Source organism: Medicago sativa, chromosome 2 (assembly GCF_051527215.1).
Source record: "Medicago sativa cultivar Bolivia chromosome 2, Bolivia_mono, whole genome shotgun sequence".
NCBI lineage: Eukaryota > Viridiplantae > Streptophyta > Magnoliopsida > Fabales > Fabaceae > Medicago > Medicago sativa.
Genome location: NC_140750.1, coordinates 4,192,387 through 4,216,351, shown reverse-complemented (window position 1 = coordinate 4,216,351; position 23,965 = coordinate 4,192,387). Strand labels below are relative to the sequence as shown.

The following is a 23,965-nucleotide window of genomic DNA, read 5'->3' as shown; positions in this document are numbered from 1 at the left end:
TAAATTTAGTGGTTAAAAATTATCTATTGTTTTTTGGGTCATCCCAACAGGTGTCTTTTGGCACCGATCAAGGATATAAAAAAAGGAAATTATTATTAAAAAGGAAACTTTTTTGATTTTCTATGGAATAATTACACAATTTTCAATGCAATAAACACTATATAATTTCCTTTTTTAGTATCCTTAACCAATGCTCCGGGAGCACCGGTTAGCATTTCCTTGTTTACTGTAGTTCTTTTTTAGTTAAACCTTAATTTTAAATTTTATTGAGGAGTTTGTTCTGCCACGAAGCCAAATCTTTTTCAGCGCATGACTGGATCAAAGAGGGAGCAAACAGTTCTCGCTCCACTCTTTTCCTGGCTGGGTTGTGTTGGACATGGAGGCATCGAAACTTGATGTACCTTGGTAACGAAACTTGGTCTTTAACTCATCTAAGCATCAATATTAACAACTCAGCTGATATCATTCACTCGTGCCTCCAAAATGTTACTTAAGCTTCCTCTTCTAGGTCTGTGCGATGGAACAACAATGGCTTTGGTTGTACCATTCTAAATGTTGGTGGCAGGGCTCAAGATGGCGATTAACATGGAAATTGATGAATTGGTGTGTTACTCGAACTCCCTTCTCTCCATCAATCTCATCTCCGTTAATACCTCGCAGTTCCACATCTATGCTGTTATTCAGGATATAAAGGACCTTCTGGCTACCAGAAATTTCTCTATCCATCATACTCTTGGAGAAGGAAACCAATGTGCGGATTTCATGGCTAAGCTGGGAGCTTCGACAAAATGCTAAGTTCACAGTCCATACTTCTCCTCCTCAGGATCTGCTTCCCCTTCTCAGGGCGGACGCTATGGGATCCCTCTTCACGAGGATCTAGTTCATTTTTTATTTTTTATTTTTTCTGTCTTTTGTTTTTTGTTTGATTAGCTTTGTAACAAAAATAAATAAATTGAGAATTAAATTCAATGACATGGCAAGAAGAAGAAATATAGGTGTGGAAAAAATGATGTAGCTGATGCTATTCCAACAATCTGATTAGAAATGTCAAAGAAAAAATGTAATATTCAACTATAGTGACCTCCGTACCCTATGTGCATATAATAACGAGACCAAGAAATATATAGTGAATGAATCTAAACATGTTGGGACTCCTTATGCGAGTAAACATGTTACATATTTTACTCTTTATTTCAACTCTTTACACGATGATCAAAATTGGTAGTGCTTCTATGTACACAATTACATCCTCTCAATTCATCAAAGATTCTGAAACTATAAGCTCAAATGACGATGCATTCAAGCTTGGATTCTTCAGCCCCGTGAACACAACAAATCGCTACATAGGAATCTGGTATCTCAATCAATCCAACATCATCTGGGTAGCCAACAGAGTAAAACCAATACAAGATTCGTCTGGAGTTATCACCATATCTGATGACAACACAAACCTTGTAGTACTGAATGGACAAAAACATGTTATATGGTCATCAAATGTCTCAAGTAATTTGGCATCCTCAAATTCTAATGTCACTGCTCAGCTTCAAAATACTGGAAACCTCGTCTTGCAGGAAGACACTACAGGTATTAGAAATATGATTAGTTAGTAGTTTATTTATAGTTATAGTTTCTTATTATTAGTTAACTTACAAGTATTATAATTTTTGTTTGTGCTGTTTTGCCTTAGTGGCTGGATTTGATGTAATAACTTTGTTGGCTGGGTGCAGGCCCTTTCCTGCCGTTTATTGCATTTGTTGCTTGATCAAAAAAAAAAAAAAAGAGATACGTGTAGAAAGTAAAATAGAAATCACATAGTTTAATGAAAATGCATGTTTATATAGAGAATTCGTTGTTAAACTTAATAATCGGTTAAACAATTAATTAACTATTAACTAATTATATCTCTAATAACAGGCAAGGTAATATGGGAGAGTTTCAAACATCCATCTGATGCATTCCTCCCAAATATGATAATTAGCACAAACCAAAGAACAGGGGAAAAAGTAAAATACACTTCTTGGAAAACTCCTTCGGATCCAGCTATTGGAAACTTCTCTTTAAGCCTTGAGCGTCTCAACGCTCCTGAAGTGTTTGTATGGAACCAAACAAAGCCTTACTGGCGCTCAGGTCCATGGAATGGTCAAGTGCTTCTTGGTTTACCAAGTCGTTTGTTGTACGCTTCTGAATATCTAACACTTTCCATTGGAAGGAAAGATAATGGAAGTATTGTTGAGACTACCTATACACTGCTGAACAGTTCTTTCTTTGCAATTGCTACAGTGAATTTTGAAGGCAAGCTGGTTTACACTTCATGGATGAATGGGCATCAAGTTGGGACGACCGTTGTTCAAGAAAATGAATGTGATATTTATGGTTTTTGTGGTCCTAATGGAAGCTGTGATCTGACAAACTCACCAATATGCACATGTTTGAAAGGTTTTGAGCCGCGAAATGTGGATGAATGGAATAGACAAAATTGGATAAGTGGGTGTGTGAGAAAGGCCTCACTGCAATGTGAGAGGGTGAAGTACAATGAAAGTGAATTAGGCGGCAAAGGAGATGGTTTTGTGAAGCTAGAGATGACAAAAATACCAGATTTTGTACAACAATCATATCTTTTTGCTGATGCATGTAGAACTGAGTGCTTGAATAATTGTAATTGCACTGCTTATGCATTTGATAATGGAATTCGTTGCTTAACTTGGAGTGGTAAATTAATTGACATAGTCAGGTTTTCAAATGGAGGCATTGATCTTTACATACGCCAAGCGTATTCGGAACTTCGTGAGTATTCATAGTTCATAGCTATTTTCTTTTTTTGTGGTGAATTTATTAATTATTGTAGAAATATAGTTCTAGTCAAATTACAATATTGTGATCTAAATTATGTTAACAGCTACAGATAGAGATGGGAAGAGAAATGTTACAAAAATCATCATATCAATGGGGTTAGTGGGAGCAATTATTTTTGCTACCGCATCCTATTTCTTATGGTCATGGGCTTCAAAATATTCAGGTATGTTTTATCTTGGTTTTCGGGTGTCAAACATTGATTACGTTTGAACCTTTTAACCGGTGATATCTTATTTTTTCTTGGGAAGGGAAAAAGTAAGCAAAACCCTTGAGAATCGAGGTCCGGGAGTTGTTTTCGCTACGGGAAGGTGTTAGGCACCCATAACGACTATAGTATCCTATAGGAACCGTCTTTATATTCTACGCGCGCGCTTTATTTTTAAATGCTATTTTGAAATGATATTTACACCTAAGAATGTTCTAAGTGAAGAATTGGAGGGAGGAGAATGTTTTTGGATTTTTATTTTAGTTGAATTGAAGGAATTTTGTTCCTTGCCTACGTACCCGTTTAAGGGATCAAATCCACCGTAGTTCTCTCTCAAAAAATGTTTTTGTTTTTGTTGGTTGATTTTAAGTTTGAAAATGAAATTTTGAAGAATAGAAAGAGGCCTCAAGGGCATGAGATTATGAAATTGTGAGGTTGAATTAGTCATTTGCAAAATGGGGTCTAAGTATTATTAAGATTCATTAAGATTTTGATTAAGAAAATAAAAGGAAAATTCAATGGGGTTTTGACCCCAAGGTTTATTATGAAAAATGTTTGAGTGAAGTTTGTTCAAGTTTTTTGGGAAAATGATTTTTTCTAAGTATAAAGCCTACACATTCATCTAAACATACAATCCTAAACATACATCTAAACATGCATATTCTAGCTATATAGCTAAAGTGGTGTGTGTGCATGTGTCGGTGCTTGTGTCGGTGTACATCATTAGAGTCCATTGTCCTTTACATCATACCCTAGATACATTCTATGGCCTCTTTGCCAAGAAATTAAAATGACGTGAAGGTAAAATATTACAAGAGCTCCTAATTATTACATTCTAATTTTGGTATGGAATTGAAACTTAAAACGCAAGAAATAAAAGCGGAGAAAGAGATGAGATGTGGAATGCTTATGATGAATATGAAACATGAAACGAAAGTGGTTAGTAGCACAAGATATAGAGCAAGTCAAAGATATCATAACGGAAGTAAGAAAATTTACATAAAAAAAAACAAGCAAAAACAATGTGAAATAGGCCTAAAATTCATCATCAATGCAAGGCTTGAATATGACCTATAATCCTCATGTTTCAAAGGGTTCCCAAAGAATTTCGATTCAGTTTTCACAAAGAGGATTAAAGGGATATATACTATCAAGCATTTAAGACAAAATTAGGCAAATTTCGCATTATTTATTCATAAACAAAACTTGGAATACAAGACATTAACGAAACATTCACAAACAGCACCAATTTCATGGATTCAAAGTCACAATATTCATAAAATTCATATAACAAGGTTAAATACTCAAGATTAAGGGCCAAGATCATGCAAAATTTTCACAAGAAATTATCAAAAAGTAACATAAAATCACAAGAAAACTCCACATATATTTTTATCAATTTTAACATGCAACAATTATCACAAAAATACCACAAAACTATAAAGAAATATGTATGAATTTTTTTGGAATTTTTTAGAGAATTTTTAGACACAAACACATGTAAAATTTCACAATTTTCAACAAAAAAATGGTAAACTTTTAACAAGAAAATACTACATATTTTTAATCAAGATTTGACACATGACAACATCACAAAAATATCAAGAAAATGATCAAGAACACATAGGAGTTTTTTGGGAATTTTTTAAAGGATTTTTGAACATGCAGGGGTGCAATTAGCAAGAAATTAGTAAAACATGCAGGAAAAGGGGGGTGCGTACAGCAAAACGCATGCAGGCATGGCAGAATACAATTATTGGGCCTAAAGATGCAGGGAATGGGTCGGTTGGAGCATGGATCGGGTTACTTGAACCGGTTTGAAAATGGAGAAGTAGTAAAAGTGGCTTTCATTATATGCAGTACGTGAATTCCTCTTCTCTCTTAAACCACAACACACGTGAACTCCCTCTCTTCTCTCTCAAATTTTTTGAAAACAATATCAAGAACACATCATAATCTTCATCTCCCTCACCTACCTCACCGGAAAATATATGAACATCGCCGGAAAATTCATCAACTCGCCGGAAACTTCATCTTCTCCGGCGAGAAGTGCAGCTTCCGGCGAGTCCCAAAACGCTCCGATCTAAACGAATCTTGCAATTTCGGAACCGGTTTTTATTTCTCTATTCGAATTCGAGCAGGCTTTTCAAAATTAAATCAAGAACAATCTAAATCTAACACGAACAGATTTGCGATCAAATCAAAAGAAATGAAGAGGAGCAGCGATACCTCTTGGAGCTTCCAATTCGAAGTTCTTCGCGAATCGTTTTCCTTTGTTCTTGATTTCGTTCTTCCTTCTTCTTTCCTTGCTTCAAATTCAATTCTGGCTTTTGCTTTGTGTTTGAATGTTTGTGTGGTAAAGGAAAACGAAAATGGATGTGTTGGTGATGGATTATGATGATGATGATTGTTGTTAGTTGAAGGTGAAGATTGATGAAGATGGTGGTGGTTTGTGGTGGTGGAAATTAGTTATGGAGTTTGTTAGGGTGGTGAAGTGGTGGAGGGAAGGTTGTTATGGTGGTGAAGATGAGGAAAAGAGTTAGTTGTGGTGGTGTTTTTTTTTTGTCACGTGAGAGAAAAGAAGAAAGAGGGAAGAAAGAAAATTTTTTGTGACTTTTTGGTGAATTTTTGTGAAAAGTGTGATAATGATTGGTTGTGAAAAATTGACCAAGACTTTGACTTATATAGGTGATGAAAGGGATGCTTGGACCAATGAGGAAATGCCACATGGACTTGACTTGTAACAAACTTTTAAGAACCAATAACATTTGGACACATGGCACTTGGACTCTAACAAACTTAAAAGGGATTAAAACGTAAATAACAAAAGTGCGCGGACTAAAACGAAAATTAAAACTAAAATTGAATTGAAAAAGTAAATTGAAAATTAACGTAAAAATGAGACGATTAAAAACAACAAAGCAGATTAAAACGAATCAGAAATATTATGTGAAATGACCAAAACGCCCCTAGGGACTAAAACGACTAAAAACGACTCAAATGAAATTTTAAAAATGGATTTTTAACAGGAGTTAAAGCAAGAGCTTATACAAGTGAATTAAAAGACTCAGAGACAATTTTTAGAATTTAAACAGGGCTTTGACACATGAAAAGACCAAAATGCCCCTAGGGGCAAAACTGACTCAAAATGACTTCAAATGCAATTTAAAAATGGATTTTGACATAGAATTGAAATGAAGACTTATTCAAACTATTTGAAAGGACTCAACCAAATTTTTAAAAGACTGAAAGAAATTTTATCACATGAAATGACTAAAATGCCCCTAGGGGCTAAACTGACTAAAAAATGACTCAACTGATGTTTTCTGAAATGAATTTTGACATGAGGTTGAAACAAGGACTTATACAAACCAATTTAAAAGACCCAAACAATTTTCAAAGGTTAAAATGAGTTGAATGCAGGAAATGACTAAAATACCCTTTTTCATGAATTTTGCAAATAAAATTGAAATAAAATGCAGAGAAAGATGCAATTGATCAGAGACAGTTCAAATGACTTAAAATGCAAGAAAAGAAGAATTGAGTTAGTATTTTTAGGTCCAAAATTAGGGTATAACAGCTGCCCCTATTTAAGTTTCTTTGTCCGGAGAGTCAAGAGACGAAGTCTTAGAGTTGACGGGACGAAGATACTTAAATATTAACATTTGCACTGCTTTTGGACATAAAAATACGTTTTCAGATTTTCAAAAACATGAATGCCATGCAACATTTCATTTATGAATGCAAGACAATCGAACCGGAATCTACAGGCTGTGTCACACCACCAAGGGATTTATAGACATCAAGGTAGAAAGAACGGGCAACAAATAGACAGGTACAAGCTGTTCTTTGGATCGAACTTGCCACTTGACCGAGAGATACAAACAAGAGACGGGTACAAGCTGTTCTTTGGATCGAACTTGCCACTTGACCGAGGAGATACAAACAAGAAACAGGTACAAGCTGTTCTTTGGATCGAACTTGCCACTTGACCAAGGAAATACAAACAAGAAACGGGTACAAGCTGTTCTTTGGATCGAACTTGCCACTTGACCGAGGAAATACAAACAAGAAACGGGTACAAGCTGTTCTTTGGATCGAACTTGCCACTTGACCGAGGAAATACAAACAAGAAACGGGTACAAGCTGTTCTTTGGATCGAACTTGCCACTTGACCGAGAGAATACAAACAAAAGATAGGTACAAGCTGTTCTTTGGATCGAACTTGCCACTTGACCGTAAACAAAACATAAGCAAAGGGTACAAACTGTTCTTTGGATCGAACTTTCCGTTTGACCGGAAACATAGACATATAAGCAGGTACAAGTGGTTCTTTTTGGATTGAACCTTGCACTTGACCAGTAACAAGATACAAATTGAAAGTCTGGTTTAACAAGATACCAATTGAGGGTAAATTGTCATTGACTTGATTTGAAAATAGACATGACCATTTTGTTGGCCCAAGGATAAATTGAGAGTAAATTGACATTGATTTGAACTGAATTGACAGTTGAAATTGACATCAACATTGACATTGACATTGACATTGGCATTGACATTGACATTGGCTTGGAAATTGAAATTGACATTGACATTGACATTGGCATTGACATTGATATTGACATTGACATTGGCATTTGACATTAACATTGACATTGACATTGGCATTTGACATTAGCATTGACATTGACATTGGATATTGACATTGACATTTGACACTGACATTGGCATTTGACATTAACATTGACATTGACATTAACATTGACATTGGCATTTGACATTAACATTGACATTGACATTAACATTGACATTGGCATTGGATATTGACATTAACATTGACATTGACATTGACATTTGACATTGACATTGGATATTGACATTTGACATTAACATTGACATTTGACATTGACATTTGACAGCTGACATTAACATTTGACATTTGACATTGACATTAACATTTGACATTTGACATTGGATATTGACATTTGACATTAACATTGACATTTGACATTGACATTAACATTTGACATTTGACATTGACATTAACATTGATATTGACATTGGGTATTGACATTGAATTTTGACAGCTGACAGTTGGATATGCAACATGTATGTATGATATAGCAAGATTATTGGATGTATGAGCACATAAAATGCATGATTATGTATGTATGAATGCTTGAAATGCAAATTTGGCAGAGAAATTTCACAAAGGCAGACAAGACATTGGAAGATTGGGCACGTAGTGGCTCGTGCTGCGACATATTCACAGGGGAAAAACCTCTTTGGAGAGACCGTCGTTTGAGAGACGTATCAAAACCATGGCTGAGAGCAATAAGGCTTGTAAAGGAGGACCTTTGGAAGGTTCTTGGATACAGGTCGCTGTTGCTAGGCGTGTCAGTGTTGGGTAAACATTGGATGTTCGTATCTGTGGTCAATGCTTTTTCAATATTTCATTCTTTCATTTTTTCATTTTCAAACCCCATTTTTGCCTGAATCGCCCTTTCGGGTTTTCGATTCACCGGGGGGTAAAGATTCTTTTCATTGCCCCATTTTTGCCTGAATTGCCTCCATAGGTTGTCAATCAGCGGGGTGCTCATTTTTGCCTAAGCCGCCCTTTCGGGTTTTCGACTTAGCGAGCCTTTTATTTTCATTTTTTTCAATTTTTCATTTTCCATTCTATTTTTTCATTCTTGCCATTGACCACAGATCATCCTGGGGAGTAACCTGCTTGTAACATGTATTGAAATAGACATTGACATTCATTCATTCATGCATGTTTCATTGAAATGTACCCTGTTGCTCAGGTTTGCTTTCAAAATAGACAGAAAAAGATTTTTCAATTTTCAAAAGATGTTTGTTTCAGTTATTGACATTATCAAATAGAAAGAAAATATTTTGTATATAGCATTGAAAGTAGAAAGAAAATTAGAATTTCAAACGATAGAAAGGCTCAAATTGATGTAGAAGAGTGAAAGTCAGCCAAAGGCATGACTCCACGGATTTGCAAAGCTTGGAAAATGGTAATTTTATTGGTTGGTGATACATTGAACACGATGACCGCTACATTTCATAGAAATTTTGAATTCACAAGTACAGAAGCCTCTGATGAAGAAGATCATTGACAGTTGCAGATGCCCCAAGGGGTGATGGTGATTTGCCAGATATAGTTACTTGTCTTTTATCAACCTCATTTTTGCATGAACCGCCCTTTCGGGTTTTCGGCTCATCGAGGCGCTCATTCTTGCCTGAGTTGCGTACAATCTCAGCGAGCTTTTTCATATATTTTTTTTTTGTCCCTAACTTTTGCCTGGATCGCCCTTTCGGGTTTTCGATCCACCGGGAAGCGCTTTTTTGCCTAGGCCGCCCTTTCGGGTTTTCGACCTACCACGCTGTTCTTTTCTTTCTAGACAAAGTATTTCTTGATTATATCGGCATTAACAGGATTTGGGAGTTCAACACCATCCATGTGTGTAAGAATCAAAGCACCACCAGAGAAAGCCTTCTTGACAACATAAGGACCTTCGTAGTTAGGTGTCCACTTGCCCCTTGGGTCGGGTTGCTGACTTATCCTTCTTTTCAATACAAGTTCGCCTTCCTTGAATTCTCGAGGTCGGACTTTCTTGTCAAAAGCATTCTTCATTCGAACTTGATACAACTGTCCATGAGTCATAGCATTCATACATTTCTCTTCAATCAGATTCAATTGATCATACCGACTTTGACACCATTCAGCCTCAGTTAATTTTGCTTCCATGATCACTCGAAGAGATGGAATCCCCACTTCCAGAGGGAGAACTGCTTCCATGCCATATACCAGAGAGAAGGGAGTTGCCCCGGTTGAACTGCTCACTGTAGTACGGTAACCATGCAAGGCAAATGGTAGCATTTCATGCCAGTCTTTGTAAGTGGTGACCATCTTCTGAACAATCTTCTTGATGTTCTTGTTAGCGGCCTCAACTGCACCATTCATCTGAGGTCTATACGGAGAAGAGTTGTGATGTTCAATTTTGAATTCTTCACATAAAGCTTGCATCATGCTATTGTTCAGATTGGAACCATTGTCAGTGATGATCTTGTTGGGAACACCGTATCGACAGATGATGTTATTCTTGATAAACTTGACAACCACTTGCTTGGTCACATTTGCATAGGAAGCAGCTTCAACCCACTTGGTGAAGTAATCAATTGCCACTAGAATGAAACGATGTCCATTGGAAGCCTTTGGTTCAATTCTTCCGATCATGTCAATGCCCCACATAGAGAACGGCCATGGGGAAGAGATAACCTTGAGAGCGTGTGGAGGCACATGAATCTTGTCAGCATAAATTTGACATTTGTGGCATCTCTTGGCATGTTTGTGGCAGTCACGTTCCATGGTTATCCAGTAATAGCCGGCTCTTAACAGTTTCCTTGACATGGTGTGGCCCGAGGCATGGGTCCCAAAGGTACCATCATGTACATCATGCATCAACTTCTCAGCTTCTTGTTTGTCAACACATCTCAACAAGACCATATCATAGTTCCTCTTGTATAGGATTTCTCCGTCCAGAAGGAATTTGCTAGCCCATTGTCTCAAAGTCTTTTTATCCCTGTTGGAAGCACCAGGTGGATATTCACGATTCTGCAAGAATTGTTTGATGTTGTAATACCAAGGCTTTTTATCATTCACATCTTCATCAGCTTGATCTGGCATATTTTCAATGGTAAACACATGAGCGGGTCTATCAAGACGCTGCACTTTGATTACGGGCACATCATTCCAGTGGTTGACACGAAACATGGAAGACAGAGTAGCAAGAGCGTCAGCCATCTGATTTTCATCCCGAGGGATGTGGTGCAGCTCAACCTTGGTAAAGTATGTCAACAGACGTCTTGCATAGTCACGGTAAGGGATCAGCTTCTCATGATGAGTCTCCCATTCACCCTTTATCTGATTAATAACAAGTGCAGAATCTCCATAGATGTCAAGGTATTTGATTCTCAGGTCAAGGGCTTCTTCAATGCCCAAAATGCATGCTTCATACTCAGCTATGTTATTCGTGCATTCAAAAGTTATTCGAGCGGTGAAAGGAATGTGGTGCCCCTGCGGAGTTACAATGATGGCCCCAATTCCTTTACCATAAACATTAACAGCACCATCAAACACCAATCCCCATTTGCTATTGGGATCTGGCCCTTCATTGATCAGTGGCTCTTCACAGTCTTTTGCTTTCAGATACATAACTTCTTCATCAGGGAAATCAAACTTAATCGGCTGGTAATCATCAAGAGGTTGACAAGCAAGGTGCTCAGCAAGGACACCTCCTTTGATTGCTTTCTGAGCTTTGTACACAATATCATATTCGGACAATAACATTTGCCAACGTGCGATCTTTCCAGTAACAGCAGGCTTCTCAAAGATGTACTTGATTGGATCCATTCGGGATATCAACCAAGTGGTATGATTCACCATATAATGACGCAGGCGTTTGGCAGCCCAAGCTAAAGCACAACAAGTTTTTTCAAGCATTGTGTACCGAGTCTCACAGTCGGTGAACTTCTTGCTCAGATAGTAGATAGCATGCTCTTTCTTGCCAGTCTCATCTTGTTGACCGAGAACACAACCCACTGAATCGTCTAACACTGACAGATACATAATCAAAGGCCTCCCTTCCACTGGCGGGACAAGGATAGGTGGCTCCAACAGGTATTCTTTAATGCTATCAAAAGCTTCCTGACATTCATCATTCCATACAACAGGCTGATTCTTTCTGAGCAATTTGAAAATTGGACCGCAAGTAGTAGTCATGTGAGATATGAATCTTGAAATGTAATTCAGATGTCCGAGGAAACCTCTGACTTGCTTTTCAGTTTGAGGGGCCGGCATCTCTCTGATGGCTCGGACTTTGTCGGGATCAACTTCAATGCCTCTCTGGCTGACAATGAAGCCTAGCAACTTTCCAGATCGTACACCGAATGTGCATTTATTAGGATTCAATCGCAGCTTGTACTTTCTCAATCTTTCAAACATCTTTTTCAAATACACAATATGCTGCTCTTCATCACTTGACTTCACAATCATATCATCAACATATACTTCAATCTCTTTGTGAATCATATCATGAAACAGAGTTGTCATACCTCTTTGATAGGTAGCACCAGCATTTATTAAGCCAAATGGCATCACTTTGTAACAGAACGTTCCCCATGGAGTGATGAAGGACGTCTTTTCTCTATCTTCAGGAGACATTCGTATCTGATTATAACCAGAGAAACCATCCATGAAGGAGAACACTTTGGATTGAGCGGTACTGTCAACAAGCACATCAATATGAGGCAATGGGAAGTTATCTTTTGGACTGGCTTTGTTCAGATCTCTGTAATCAACACACATTCGAACTTTCCCGTCTTTCTTTGGCACTGGCACAATGTTGGCAATCCACTCAGGATATTCAGCTGTCATGAGCAAACCCGCATCAATTTGCTTCTGTACTTCAGCCTTGATCTTAAGAGCCATGTCTGGACGAGACCTTCTCAATTTCTGTTTGACAGGAGGACATTCAGGTCTTGTCGGTATCCGATGTTCCACAATCTTGGGATCTAAGCCCGGCATATCTTCATAGGACCACGCAAAGACATCTGGATAATCATGGAGAAGTTGAATGATCTTCTTTTTCACTTCTGGCTCAAGTGCAGCACCAATCTTGATCTCTCGCTTGTTCTCTTCAGTACCCAGGTTGATAAGCTCAATCTCTTCCTGATGAGGCTGAATGGCTCTTCTTTCTTGCTCAAGCAGTCGAGTGATCTCATACGGTATCTCTTCATCATCATCCTCCTCATCTTCAGCTTCATATACAGGGAATTCAAAATTTGGAGGAACCATAGGGTCACTGTGTTCAACGGGTTTATTATGGTTCAATCTGCATAATATGATTGGGATGATTTTAGAAAAGGTTTTTCATGCAGATTTTTGAAATTAATAAGAAAAATACAGATGTTTTGGTTTTTTCTGGCATTACCATTATTTCCAAGAAAAAGGCACTAAAAAGTAAAAAACAAAGAGTCGTGAGAAAAACGACAACTTTTATTGATAACGGCAATGCCGAAACAAACATGCCCTTACAATGATATCACTTTCGCCTTGGGCAGAGCGAAAGGATTGTTATTTTGAAAACAAAAAAACATGAGCAACAAGACACATTACATGGAAGCATGCATGACTAAAGGAACATCAATGGCTTCCCAATTTCTCACAGTGCCTCCTGGTATAACAAACGCAGGCACGTAACCACCTTCAGCAGCATCTTCAGTAATAGCGTTGATGAACCCAGCACTGTAGAAGGTTCCCTTTGAAACAGCAGATGTCGGGGAGAATCCAAGGCCCTCTTTACGCTTGTTTTCCAAGATCTGAATTACCTTGCCCCAGCCAGCAGCTTGCCCTGCCTGGACATCCTTCTGGGCATCTTTCAGTGAGGCCATGCTAGCACCAGCCCTCCGGGGTTCTGCACCCTCGACAGTCAAGCCTTGAAATGACGTCCCTTCAGCGGACCCTGCTTCAACACAAGAGAAAGATGACACTTGGCTAACCAGATATGCTTCCTCACCATGCACAATGGCAATCTTACCATTCCTCATGAACTTGAGCTTCTGATGCAAAGTAGAAGTGACTGCTCCAGCGTCGTGGATCCACGGTCTTTCGAGGAGACAACTGTAGGAAGCATTGATGTCCATGACTTGGAAAGTAATTTGGAATGTCTCAGGACCAATGGTAATTGACAAGTCTACTTCCCCAAGAACATCTTTGCGGGATCCATCGAAAGCCTTAACCAGATAGCTGCTACCCCTCAGGGAAATTCCATGATGACTTAATTGCCTTAGTGTGGACTCAGGCATTACATTCAACGATGATCCGGTGTCCACCAAAACGTTGGATATCATATCAGACCCACAGTGCACCGAGATATGTAGAGCCAAGTTGTGATGCTTCCCTGCTTCGGGGAGTTCATCGTCACCGAATCCCAAGCTATTGCAAGCGGTGATATTACCCATTATTCCATTGAATTGCTCCACAGAGACTTCATGATAAACAAAGGCCTGCTCCAGTATCTTCATCAATACCTCCCTGTGAGCTTCTGAGCTCATGAGCAGAGACAAGATGGATATCTTTGATGGGGTTTGCAGCAGTTGGTCAACAATCTTGTAGTCACTCTCTTTGATAAGCCTCAGAATTTAATCCAGACTGGATTCTTCAATGGGCTGGCCCGAGGGGCTGGCATTCTCTTCCTCAAGGTTAGCCATGTTTCTTCTCTTGTACAATCTTGTCTGATAAACTCTATCTGGTTGGTGAACCTTGCGAGCACGAGCCACTTTTCAGACTGCGACAGAAGAACCAGGAGACAATGAGCACGGGAAGCCATTTGTGACCGAAGAATGATGCATATGATGCATGATATGCAAATGCGAAAAGACTCTTTTTTTGTCGGAGGACTTGTCAAAGTGGTTGTGAACATCACGGAGAAACACGGTTTTATTTGAAAATCTTGAGCAAAACTAAAAGTTTAGTTGAGATGGTATCACTTGGCGTTCACATCCGTGATGTTCAAAAGATGACTTGTCTAAGTCCTCCGATAAATGCATGGGAAAAAGTTTATGCATGTATGCATGTATGCATGAATGCATGATTATGTTCAAGTTCGGAGAAAACATGGTGGGTTGAAGTTCAAAGTTGAGGAGTCATGGGTGGACACGGTGTCCGGTGAATCTAGGGCTTTAGGATAATAGTAACCGGGTCCTAAAAAGGTTCCCAAGTTGCAACCTTTCCGACGTATCTCATGGTGTCACGAGACAACACTCGCTCCATGATTATACGTGGAAGGTCTAACTTGAGTGTAGTATCGCGTGACAACTAAAACTCGAGACAACACCCGGTTTAGCCTCCGCACTACATCCTAGAAAATGGCCATGGATGGGTTTGGTTATCTACGGTTCATAGCGTCATAGAACAATTAGAAGCAAAGTGCCTAAACGCGACAACTCGCGCCGACAACATCACCCCCAAAATGCCTCAGCTATGTGGGATTGATCGCGTAATCCAAAACACGAGGCAACCCCCGGAATGAATTGTCGATTATATCCCTCCTAAATCCTAAGTTCACTCAGCCCGGGTGCAGGACTTTTGATATTCTCACCCCACACGTTTGCAAGAAATTAAACATTTATTCACATAGGGAAACAAGTAAAAGAAGCAAGTAAAAAATATAAGCGCAAGCGTGGAAATAAAGACTAGGCGTAACTCTCGAATCTCCCTAGTGAAGTCGCCAGCTGTTTTATCTTGGTTTTCGGGTGTCAAACATTGATTACGTTTGAACCTTTTAACCGGTGATATCTTATTTTTTCTTGGGAAGGGAAAAAGTAAGCAAAACCCTTGAGAATCGAGGTCCGGGAGTTGTTTTCGCTACGGGAAGGTGTTAGGCACCCATAACGACTATAGTATCCTATAGGAACCGTCTTTATATTCTACGCGCGCGCTTTATTTTTAAATGCTATTTTGAAATGATATTTACACCTAAGAATGTTCTAAGTGAAGAATTGGAGGGAGGAGAATGTTTTTGGATTTTTATTTTAGTTGAATTGAAGGAATTTTGTTCCTTGCCTACGTACCCGTTTAAGGGATCAAATCCACCGTAGTTCTCTCTCAAAAAATGTTTTTGTTTTTGTTGGTTGATTTTAAGTTTGAAAATGAAATTTTGAAGAATAGAAAGAGGCCTCAAGGGCATGAGATTATGAAATTGTGAGGTTGAATTAGTCATTTGCAAAATGGGGTCTAAGTATTATTAAGATTCATTAAGATTTTGATTAAGAAAATAAAAGGAAAATTCAATGGGGTTTTGACCCCAAGGTTTATTATGAAAAATGTTTGAGTGAAGTTTGTTCAAGTTTTTTGGGAAAATGATTTTTTCTAAGTATAAAGCCTACACATTCATCTAAACATACAATCCTAAACATACATCTAAACATGCATATTCTAGCTATATAGCTAAAGTGGTGTGTGTGCATGTGTCGGTGCTTGTGTCGGTGTACATCATTAGAGTCCATTGTCCTTTACATCATACCCTAGATACATTCTATGGCCTCTTTGCCAAGAAATTAAAATGACGTGAAGGTAAAATATTACAAGAGCTCCTAATTATTACATTCTAATTTTGGTATGGAGTTGAAACTTAAAACGCAAGAAATAAAAGCGGAGAAAGAGATGAGATGTGGAATGCTTATGATGAATATGAAACATGAAACGAAAGTGGTTAGTAGCACAAGATATAGAGCAAGTCAAAGATATCATAACGAAAGTAAGAAAATTTACATAAAAAAAACAAGCAAAAACAATGTGAAATAGGCCTAAAATTCATCATCATTGCAAGGCTTGAATATGACCTATAATCCTCATGTTTCAAAGGGTTCCCAAAGAATTTCGATTCAGTTTTCACAAAGAGGATTAAAGGGATATATACTATCAAGCATTTAAGACAAAATTAGGCAAATTTCGCATTATTTATTCATAAACAAAACTTGGAATACAAGACATTAACGAAACATTCACAAACAGCACCAATTTCATGGATTCAAAGTCACAATATTCATAAAATTCATATAACAAGGTTCCATATCAAATACTCAAGATTAAGGGCCAAGATCATGCAAAATTTTCACAAGAAATTATCAAAAAGTAACATAAAATCACAAGAAAACTCCACATATATTTTTATCAATTTTAACATGCAACAATTATCACAAAAATACCACAAAACTATCAAGAAATATGTATGAATTTTTTTGGAATTTTTTAGAGAATTTTTAGACACAAACACATGTAAAATTTCACAATTTTCAACAAAAAAATGGTAAACTTTTAACAAGAAAATACTACATATTTTTAATCAAGATTTGACACATGACAACATCACAAAAATATCAAGAAAATGATCAAGAACACATAGGAGTTTTTTGGGAATTTTTTAAAGGATTTTTGAACATGCAGGGGTGCAATTAGCAAGAAATTAGTAAAACATGCAGGAAAAGGGGAGTGCGTACAGCAAAACGCATGCAGGCATGGCAGAATACAATTATTGGGCCTAAAGATGCAGGGAATGGGTCGGTTGGAGCATGGATCGGGTTACTTGAACCGGTTTGAAAATGGAGAAGTAGTAAAAGTGGCTTTCATTATATGCAGTACGTGAATTCCTCTTCTCTCTTAAACCACAACACACGTGAACTCCCTCTCTTCTCTCTCAAATTTTTTGAAAACAATATCAAGAACACATCATAATCTTCATCTCCCTCACCTACCTCACCGGAAAATATATGAACATCGCCGGAAAATTCATCAACTCGCCGGAAACTTCATCTTCTCCGGCGAGAAGTGCAGCTTCCGGCGAGTCCCAAAACGCTCCGATCTAAACGAATCTTGCAATTTCGGAACCGGTTTTTATTTCTCTATTCGAATTCGAGCAGGCTTTTCAAAATTAAATCAAGAACAATCTAAATCTAACACGAACAGATTTGCGATCAAATCAAAAGAAATGAAGAGGAGCAGCGATACCTCTTGGAGCTTCCAATTCGAAGTTCTTCGCGAATCGTTTTCCTTTGTTCTTGATTTCGTTCTTCCTTCTTCTTTCCTTGCTTCAAATTCAATTCTGGCTTTTGCTTTGTGTTTGAATGTTTGTGTGGTAAAGGAAAACGAAAATGGATGTGTTGGTGATGGATTATGATGATGATGATTGTTGTTAGTTGAAGGTGAAGATTGATGAAGATGGTGGTGGTTTGTGGTGGTGGAAATTAGTTATGGAGTTTGTTAGGGTGGTGAAGTGGTGGAGGGAAGGTTGTTATGGTGGTGAAGATGAGGAAAAGAGTTAGTTGTGGTGGTGTTTTTTTTTTGTCACGTGAGAGAAAAGAAGAAAGAGGGAAGAAAGAAAATTTTTTGTGACTTTTTGGTGAATTTTTGTGAAAAGTGTGATAATGATTGGTTGTGAAAAATTGACCAAGACTTTGACTTATATAGGTGATGAAAGGGATGCTTGGACCAATGAGGAAATGCCACATGGACTTGACTTGTAACAAACTTTTAAGAACCAATAACATTTGGACACATGGCACTTGGACTCTAACAAACTTAAAAGGGATTAAAACGTAAATAACAAAAGTGCGCGGACTAAAACGAAAATTAAAACTAAAATTGAATTGAAAAAGTAAATTGAAAATTAACGTAAAAATGAGACGATTAAAAACAACAAAGCAGATTAAAACGAATCAGAAATATTATGTGAAATGACCAAAACGCCCCTAGGGACTAAAACGACTAAAAACGACTCAAATGAAATTTTAAAAATGGATTTTTAACAGGAGTTAAAGCAAGAGCTTATACAAGTGAATTAAAAGACTCAGAGACAATTTTTAGAATTTAAACAGGGCTTTGACACATGAAAAGACCAAAATGCCCCTAGGGGCAAAACTGACTCAAAATGACTTCAAATGCAATTTAAAAATGGATTTTGACATAGAATTGAAATGAAGACTTATTCAAACTATTTGAAAGGACTCAACCAAATTTTTAAAAGACTGAAAGAAATTTTATCACATGAAATGACTAAAATGCCCCTAGGGGCTAAACTGACTAAAAAATGACTCAACTGATGTTTTCTGAAATGAATTTTGACATGAGGTTGAAACAAGGACTTATACAAACCAATTTAAAAGACCCAAACAATTTTCAAAGGTTAAAATGAGTTGAATGCAGGAAATGACTAAAATACCCTTTTTCATGAATTTTGCAAATAAAATTGAAATAAAATGCAGAGAAAGATGCAATTGATCAGAGACAGTTCAAATGACTTAAAATGCAAGAAAAGAAGAATTGAGTTAGTATTTTTAGGTCCAAAATTAGGGTATAACAAGGTATCTCTATAATTTTCACGTTTTCTTAATTATTTGCTTACTTATAATCATTAATTAAACTAATAGGTAACATGTGTAAAGCTATTTTTAATTGAAGAAATAAAGAAACATCCTTCAAAATGATCTTACTTAATTAGAAGTGTGTCCAATTTGGATTTGTATTATCCGTTGATGCGATTCTAACAATTGCAAATCTCAACTTTTGTATCAAGATTAAACATTTCATTTTGAAATCAAAGAAGTGAAGTGCTATAAACACTATATTTTTAAAATTAACTTTTTATTGGGTGAAATCACTATTTTATATGGAGTCCGTTTCCTAAGTGTGAGACCAACATTGATTTCACTCAATAAGTATTAGAAAAAGAGTGTTCCTAACACTAACCATGAGATAATTAGTTTTGCAAATATGGCAGTCATTATAAGACAAAGCAAGTATATGTTAACCTATGCCTGCAATTTTTATAATAATAATAAAATGTTTGTGTTTCTATTTATTTATGGGTAAATTACACCCACCTCCCCTAAACTTTATTAAAATATCACTAACACCCCCTCTATTTCTCAATCAATCAATCACCTCCCTTATTTAATTTTCTAACTATCAGATACCTCCCCCACAGGTTAACGGTGTTTAATCTCTGTTATGAGACAGTCATAAGCTGCTGCAATGTGCTTCCTTCGAAAACTATTATTCTCCTATTTATGAAGCTACTTCCACTTCCCCTTAATCTTCCAATTCCACCGTGTAATTTACTTTTGAGGGAATGTTTGGATGGGGGAATGTTTTGAGGGAATGTAATGTTATGAGGGAATTCAAATACTTTGAGGTGAATTTCATTGTTTGGATGGGGGAATGTAATGTAATGTTGAGGAAATGTAATGTTATGAGGGAATTCAAATACTTTGAGGTAAATTGCCTAGAATTTTAAATTCTTTAAAATTTCCAAATTACCTCATCCAAACACTTCAATTCTCAAATCCATGGCTTTGTAACTTGAAATTCATCTGATTCTACAATTTCTCTTGTTTTATCAAATGCTTCTATTTTCTAAATATATAGTTAATTTAGTGTTTTGTTTCATGAGTTAAATTTGTTCAAGTTAATTTACTCCAAGTTTTTTAATTCCTTTTTTTTCTTTCTTTCAAATATTATAACAGGAGAGGTTTTTATATTGACAGAAGTAGAAGAGGTCTAAAACACTACTCTATTATTTGTGAAAATTGCTTTTTTTTTTGTTGACAGTAAAGACTAAGGACATACTAAATTCTGAGCTGGTAAAAGTCATTTCTTGCTAAAGAAAGACGTAGAAGCATTTTCCAAATTGGATAAGAGACCTTGACAGTCTAAGATAATGAGTGAAATCCCTAGCCATCGAGCAATACAAGAGTTATGGTAATTGAACACCGCAATACAAACTGTAGCAAGAACTAAGAGAATGATGACGGTAATAAAAACACTAACGCGGGAAAGCGGTGACGCATAAACCGGCGAGAGCAACGACGAAAATGATTGCAAGAGCAACAACGGGGAGCACATCTTGATACTGGGAATACAGATCAAGGATGCAACCCAAAAACAAAAGTGAATGAGTAATCTAGAGACAAGAAAGAAAACAATTATAGTTTTGTGTGTGTATGAATATTGATAGGGAAAACGAAAGCAACAACAATTTCAGAACGTTTTTGTTTTCTCTGTTAACGGAATTTGATTATAACTAACAGCAGGGGAGGTGATTGATTATTGGGAAAATAGAGGGGGTGTTTCTTGTATTTAGACATACCTCAAGGGAGGTCATTATAATTTTCCCTTTATTTATTCTTTTGATTATGAATTTGGTATTATAATTGAAATCAGCAAGAAGGAAAATAGAAAAGATGTTGGTGTTGAGCACAAGGCAAATCCATCCAGAAAACCGAAATGCAAGTCTTATTGGAAATGTGAAACAAGTCAAAATAGAGGACCTACCTTTATTTGAGTTTCAGAAAATTTCAACCGCAACAAATAATTTCGGTTCAGCTAATAAGATTGGCCAAGGTGGTTTTGGTTTAGTGTACAAGGTAAACTAAGTCATGTGAAGTTTTTATCTTTGATTAATATTTTGTATTATACGTTCTCATATTTCCTGAAAAATATATCAGGGAGAATTACAAGATGGACTGGAAATAGCAGTGAAAAGACTATCAAAGGCTTCAGGACAGGGACTAGAAGAATTTATGAATGAAGTAATTGTGATTTCCAAGCTTCAACATCGCAATCTTGTTAGACTTTTGGGCTGTTGCATCGAAGGGGAAGAAAATATGTTGATCTATGAGTACATGCCTAATAACAGTTTAGATTTCTATCTATTTGGTTAGCACATCTTAACTTGTTCTTTCTTGAAGTGATTTTAATACCGAAGAAAAGAAGTTGCATTTTACTAGTTATGATTAGTTAGTTACTTACTGATGCTCTACAGATCCAATAAAAAAGAAGATTTTAGATTGGCAAAAACGCATATACATAATTGAGGGAGTCTCTCGCGGACTGCTTTATCTTCATAGAGATTCGAGATTAAGAATAATACACAGAGACCTAAAGTCGAGTAATATTTTGTTGGATGGAGAACTAAATCCAAAAATATCTGACTTTGGCATGGCTCGAATCTTCGGAGGTAGTGAAAACGAGGGAAATACAAGAAGGATTGTGGGAACATAGTAAGCATGTTTTATCTTTATATATGTCCTTATAATATTGCAATTAAAGAGACAATATATATTTAATTTGATAATGAAATTTAAATGCAGTGGATACATGTCTCCAGAATATGCAATGGAAGGGTTATTTTCAGAGAAATCAGATGTATTTAGTTTTGGGGTTTTGCTCTTGGAGATAATAAGCGGTAGGAAAAACACAAGTTTCTATAATCATCAAGCACTCACTCTCTTAGGATATGTAAGTCTTTTTAATTTTTCGCTCATAGATTCATAGTACAACTTAATATTCTGTTTTTATAATAATGATAATAATTTATTTTCTCTAATTTATATAAATCTATATTAGTCTTTATTCTTCTTTCTTTCTTCGGTTTTTTTAAAGACATGGAAACTATGGAATGAAGGTGACGCTGTAGCTTTGATAGATCAAGAAATATGTAATCCTGATTATGTGGATCAGATTTTGAGATGCATACATATTGGACTTCTATGTGTGCAAGAAATTGCAAAGGAGAGACCTACTATGGCCACAGTTGTTTCAATGCTTAATAGTGAGATTGTTAAACTTCCTCCCCCATCTCAACCTGCATTCCTTCTAAGTCAGACTGAGCATAGAGCAGACTCAGCTCAACAAAATCACGACTCGAATAACAGTGTCACTGTCACAAGCTTGCAAGGCAGATAGAATACATATGATGCAATGAAATGTGGTTTAACCAATCTTTCCACCACATAAGGATGTGACTATGGTGCATGTTAGGCTCTCAAACTATGGTTTTGTATCAATCTGTTCCAAAAGATCTTAAGATTGAGAAATCTTCAGGGGATATTGAGTTAGACGTGTCGATTAGCCAGATTCACTGATGCAAAACAAGATGATATATACCAAGAGATTGCTTGCAGAAGAAGATATCGGTGTGTGAAGTAGTCTAGCTACTGGTGTAAACACCTTCCCTTGTACATTTTTTCACTATCATCATATATATGAGCTCTTTAAAAAAAAAAAAAAATCATATATATGAGCTCTTTGTTTTCTCTCCGAGCATCCTAAGTATTTCTTTATCTTCATCACTAGCATTCAATTTGTAGATTGATTAATACATTCTAAAGCTAAGAGTTTTGAAAGGGTTTATTGTTATGTAGAAATGTAAACAGACATGCTACAAGCAAGACAATCCTAGATTATCTTGCCATATTTGAAATGATGATATATGATTCTTTTATCGGTCAGAATATTTTTATTTTTTTAACTTGGTATCCGATCCAAGAATCGACTGATCCGAGAGGACCAATCCCACCGCCCACTTGCGGGTGCCCCATTTAAAGCAAGAGCAAAGCTCTGTATGGACTTAGCCCACCGAAATTGGCATCAAGAGGATCGAACCTGAGACCTTGAGAGGAGAATCGGTCACAATATTAATGTTGATTATTGTTAAGGCGACTTCTACTGTCCATCTACAAAACGATGAGTTTATTCCGAGTTTTTTCTTATAAATAATTAAAACAATTTGTTTTTAGAAATATACTAAAATCCTCTAAAAAAATGTACTAAGAATTACATATAGTTTTTGGAAATTACATATAGTTCTCTAGAGGGAAGAACATGTTTGAATGACATAAGCCTTGAATTTTCAGATGCTAAGAAATTCACCAGCACCATAGTTGATTAATGCTGCCTACCAATTCGAGAAAAGTTAGTCTCTTCAACATGGGAATTTATTCATTGACTCATTTTTTTACTAGTAAAACTTAATTAGAACTATAAATTGTCATGTTTATGTATTGACGTTTACAACTTCTAGTCTGTTGAATTAATAGTTTTCCCGTTTATAATAATGGAAACCTTTCACATTTGTGTACAACGACCTTAGGTCGAATTGTATTCCTTTTAATTTTTTTGCTTTCTTTCTTACTACTCATGTATTTTTTGTTTTTGCAAGAGAATATTTTTTTTTGTTTTTACGAAATAATTTAACACACATAAGTATTGTTTCCCTGTCTTAGACTATGACATTTAAGATGTACCATTAATCCTTTCCCTTTCTAAAATTAATTATTCTTTTTCAGACCATTAACTAAGTTATTTATTACTCTTATAGTTCTTTTTTGGAATTCTATTATTTTTGTTAAACCTTTTTTAGAGGTATTTTTTTAGTTAAACCTGAACTGAGAATTAAATTCAATTCTTTCAAAAACAAATAAAATTAAAAGACACAGAAAGAAAAAGATAAAGAGGTGTTGAAAAATGATGCATCTATCTGGTGTTATTCCAACTTCTGA

At 36.5% G+C, this 23,965-nt stretch overlaps 1 protein-coding gene across 2 annotated transcripts; it reads left to right on the top strand.

The window, feature by feature from the left end:
- Positions 1-179: 179 nt before the first annotated feature.
- On the top strand, positions 180-22,908 carry LOC146943770 (G-type lectin S-receptor-like serine/threonine-protein kinase At1g11300). Of its 2 annotated transcripts, none has more exons than XM_085742041.1 (8): positions 180-1,584; positions 1,915-2,784; positions 2,897-3,016; positions 20,847-21,049; positions 21,131-21,341; positions 21,448-21,685; positions 21,776-21,923; positions 22,068-22,908. In XM_085742041.1, exons 1-8 carry the CDS (start codon positions 1,131-1,133, stop codon positions 22,368-22,370), a joined length of 2,547 nt encoding a protein of 848 aa, XP_085598167.1. In that variant the 5' UTR covers positions 180-1,130; the 3' UTR covers positions 22,371-22,908. The 2 variants fall into 2 exon arrangements, with proteins under 2 accessions (XP_085598167.1, XP_085598166.1); XM_085742040.1 differs by having other exon boundaries at positions 890-1,584; positions 2,903-3,016.
- The last annotated feature ends 1,057 nt before the right edge of the window (positions 22,909-23,965 follow it).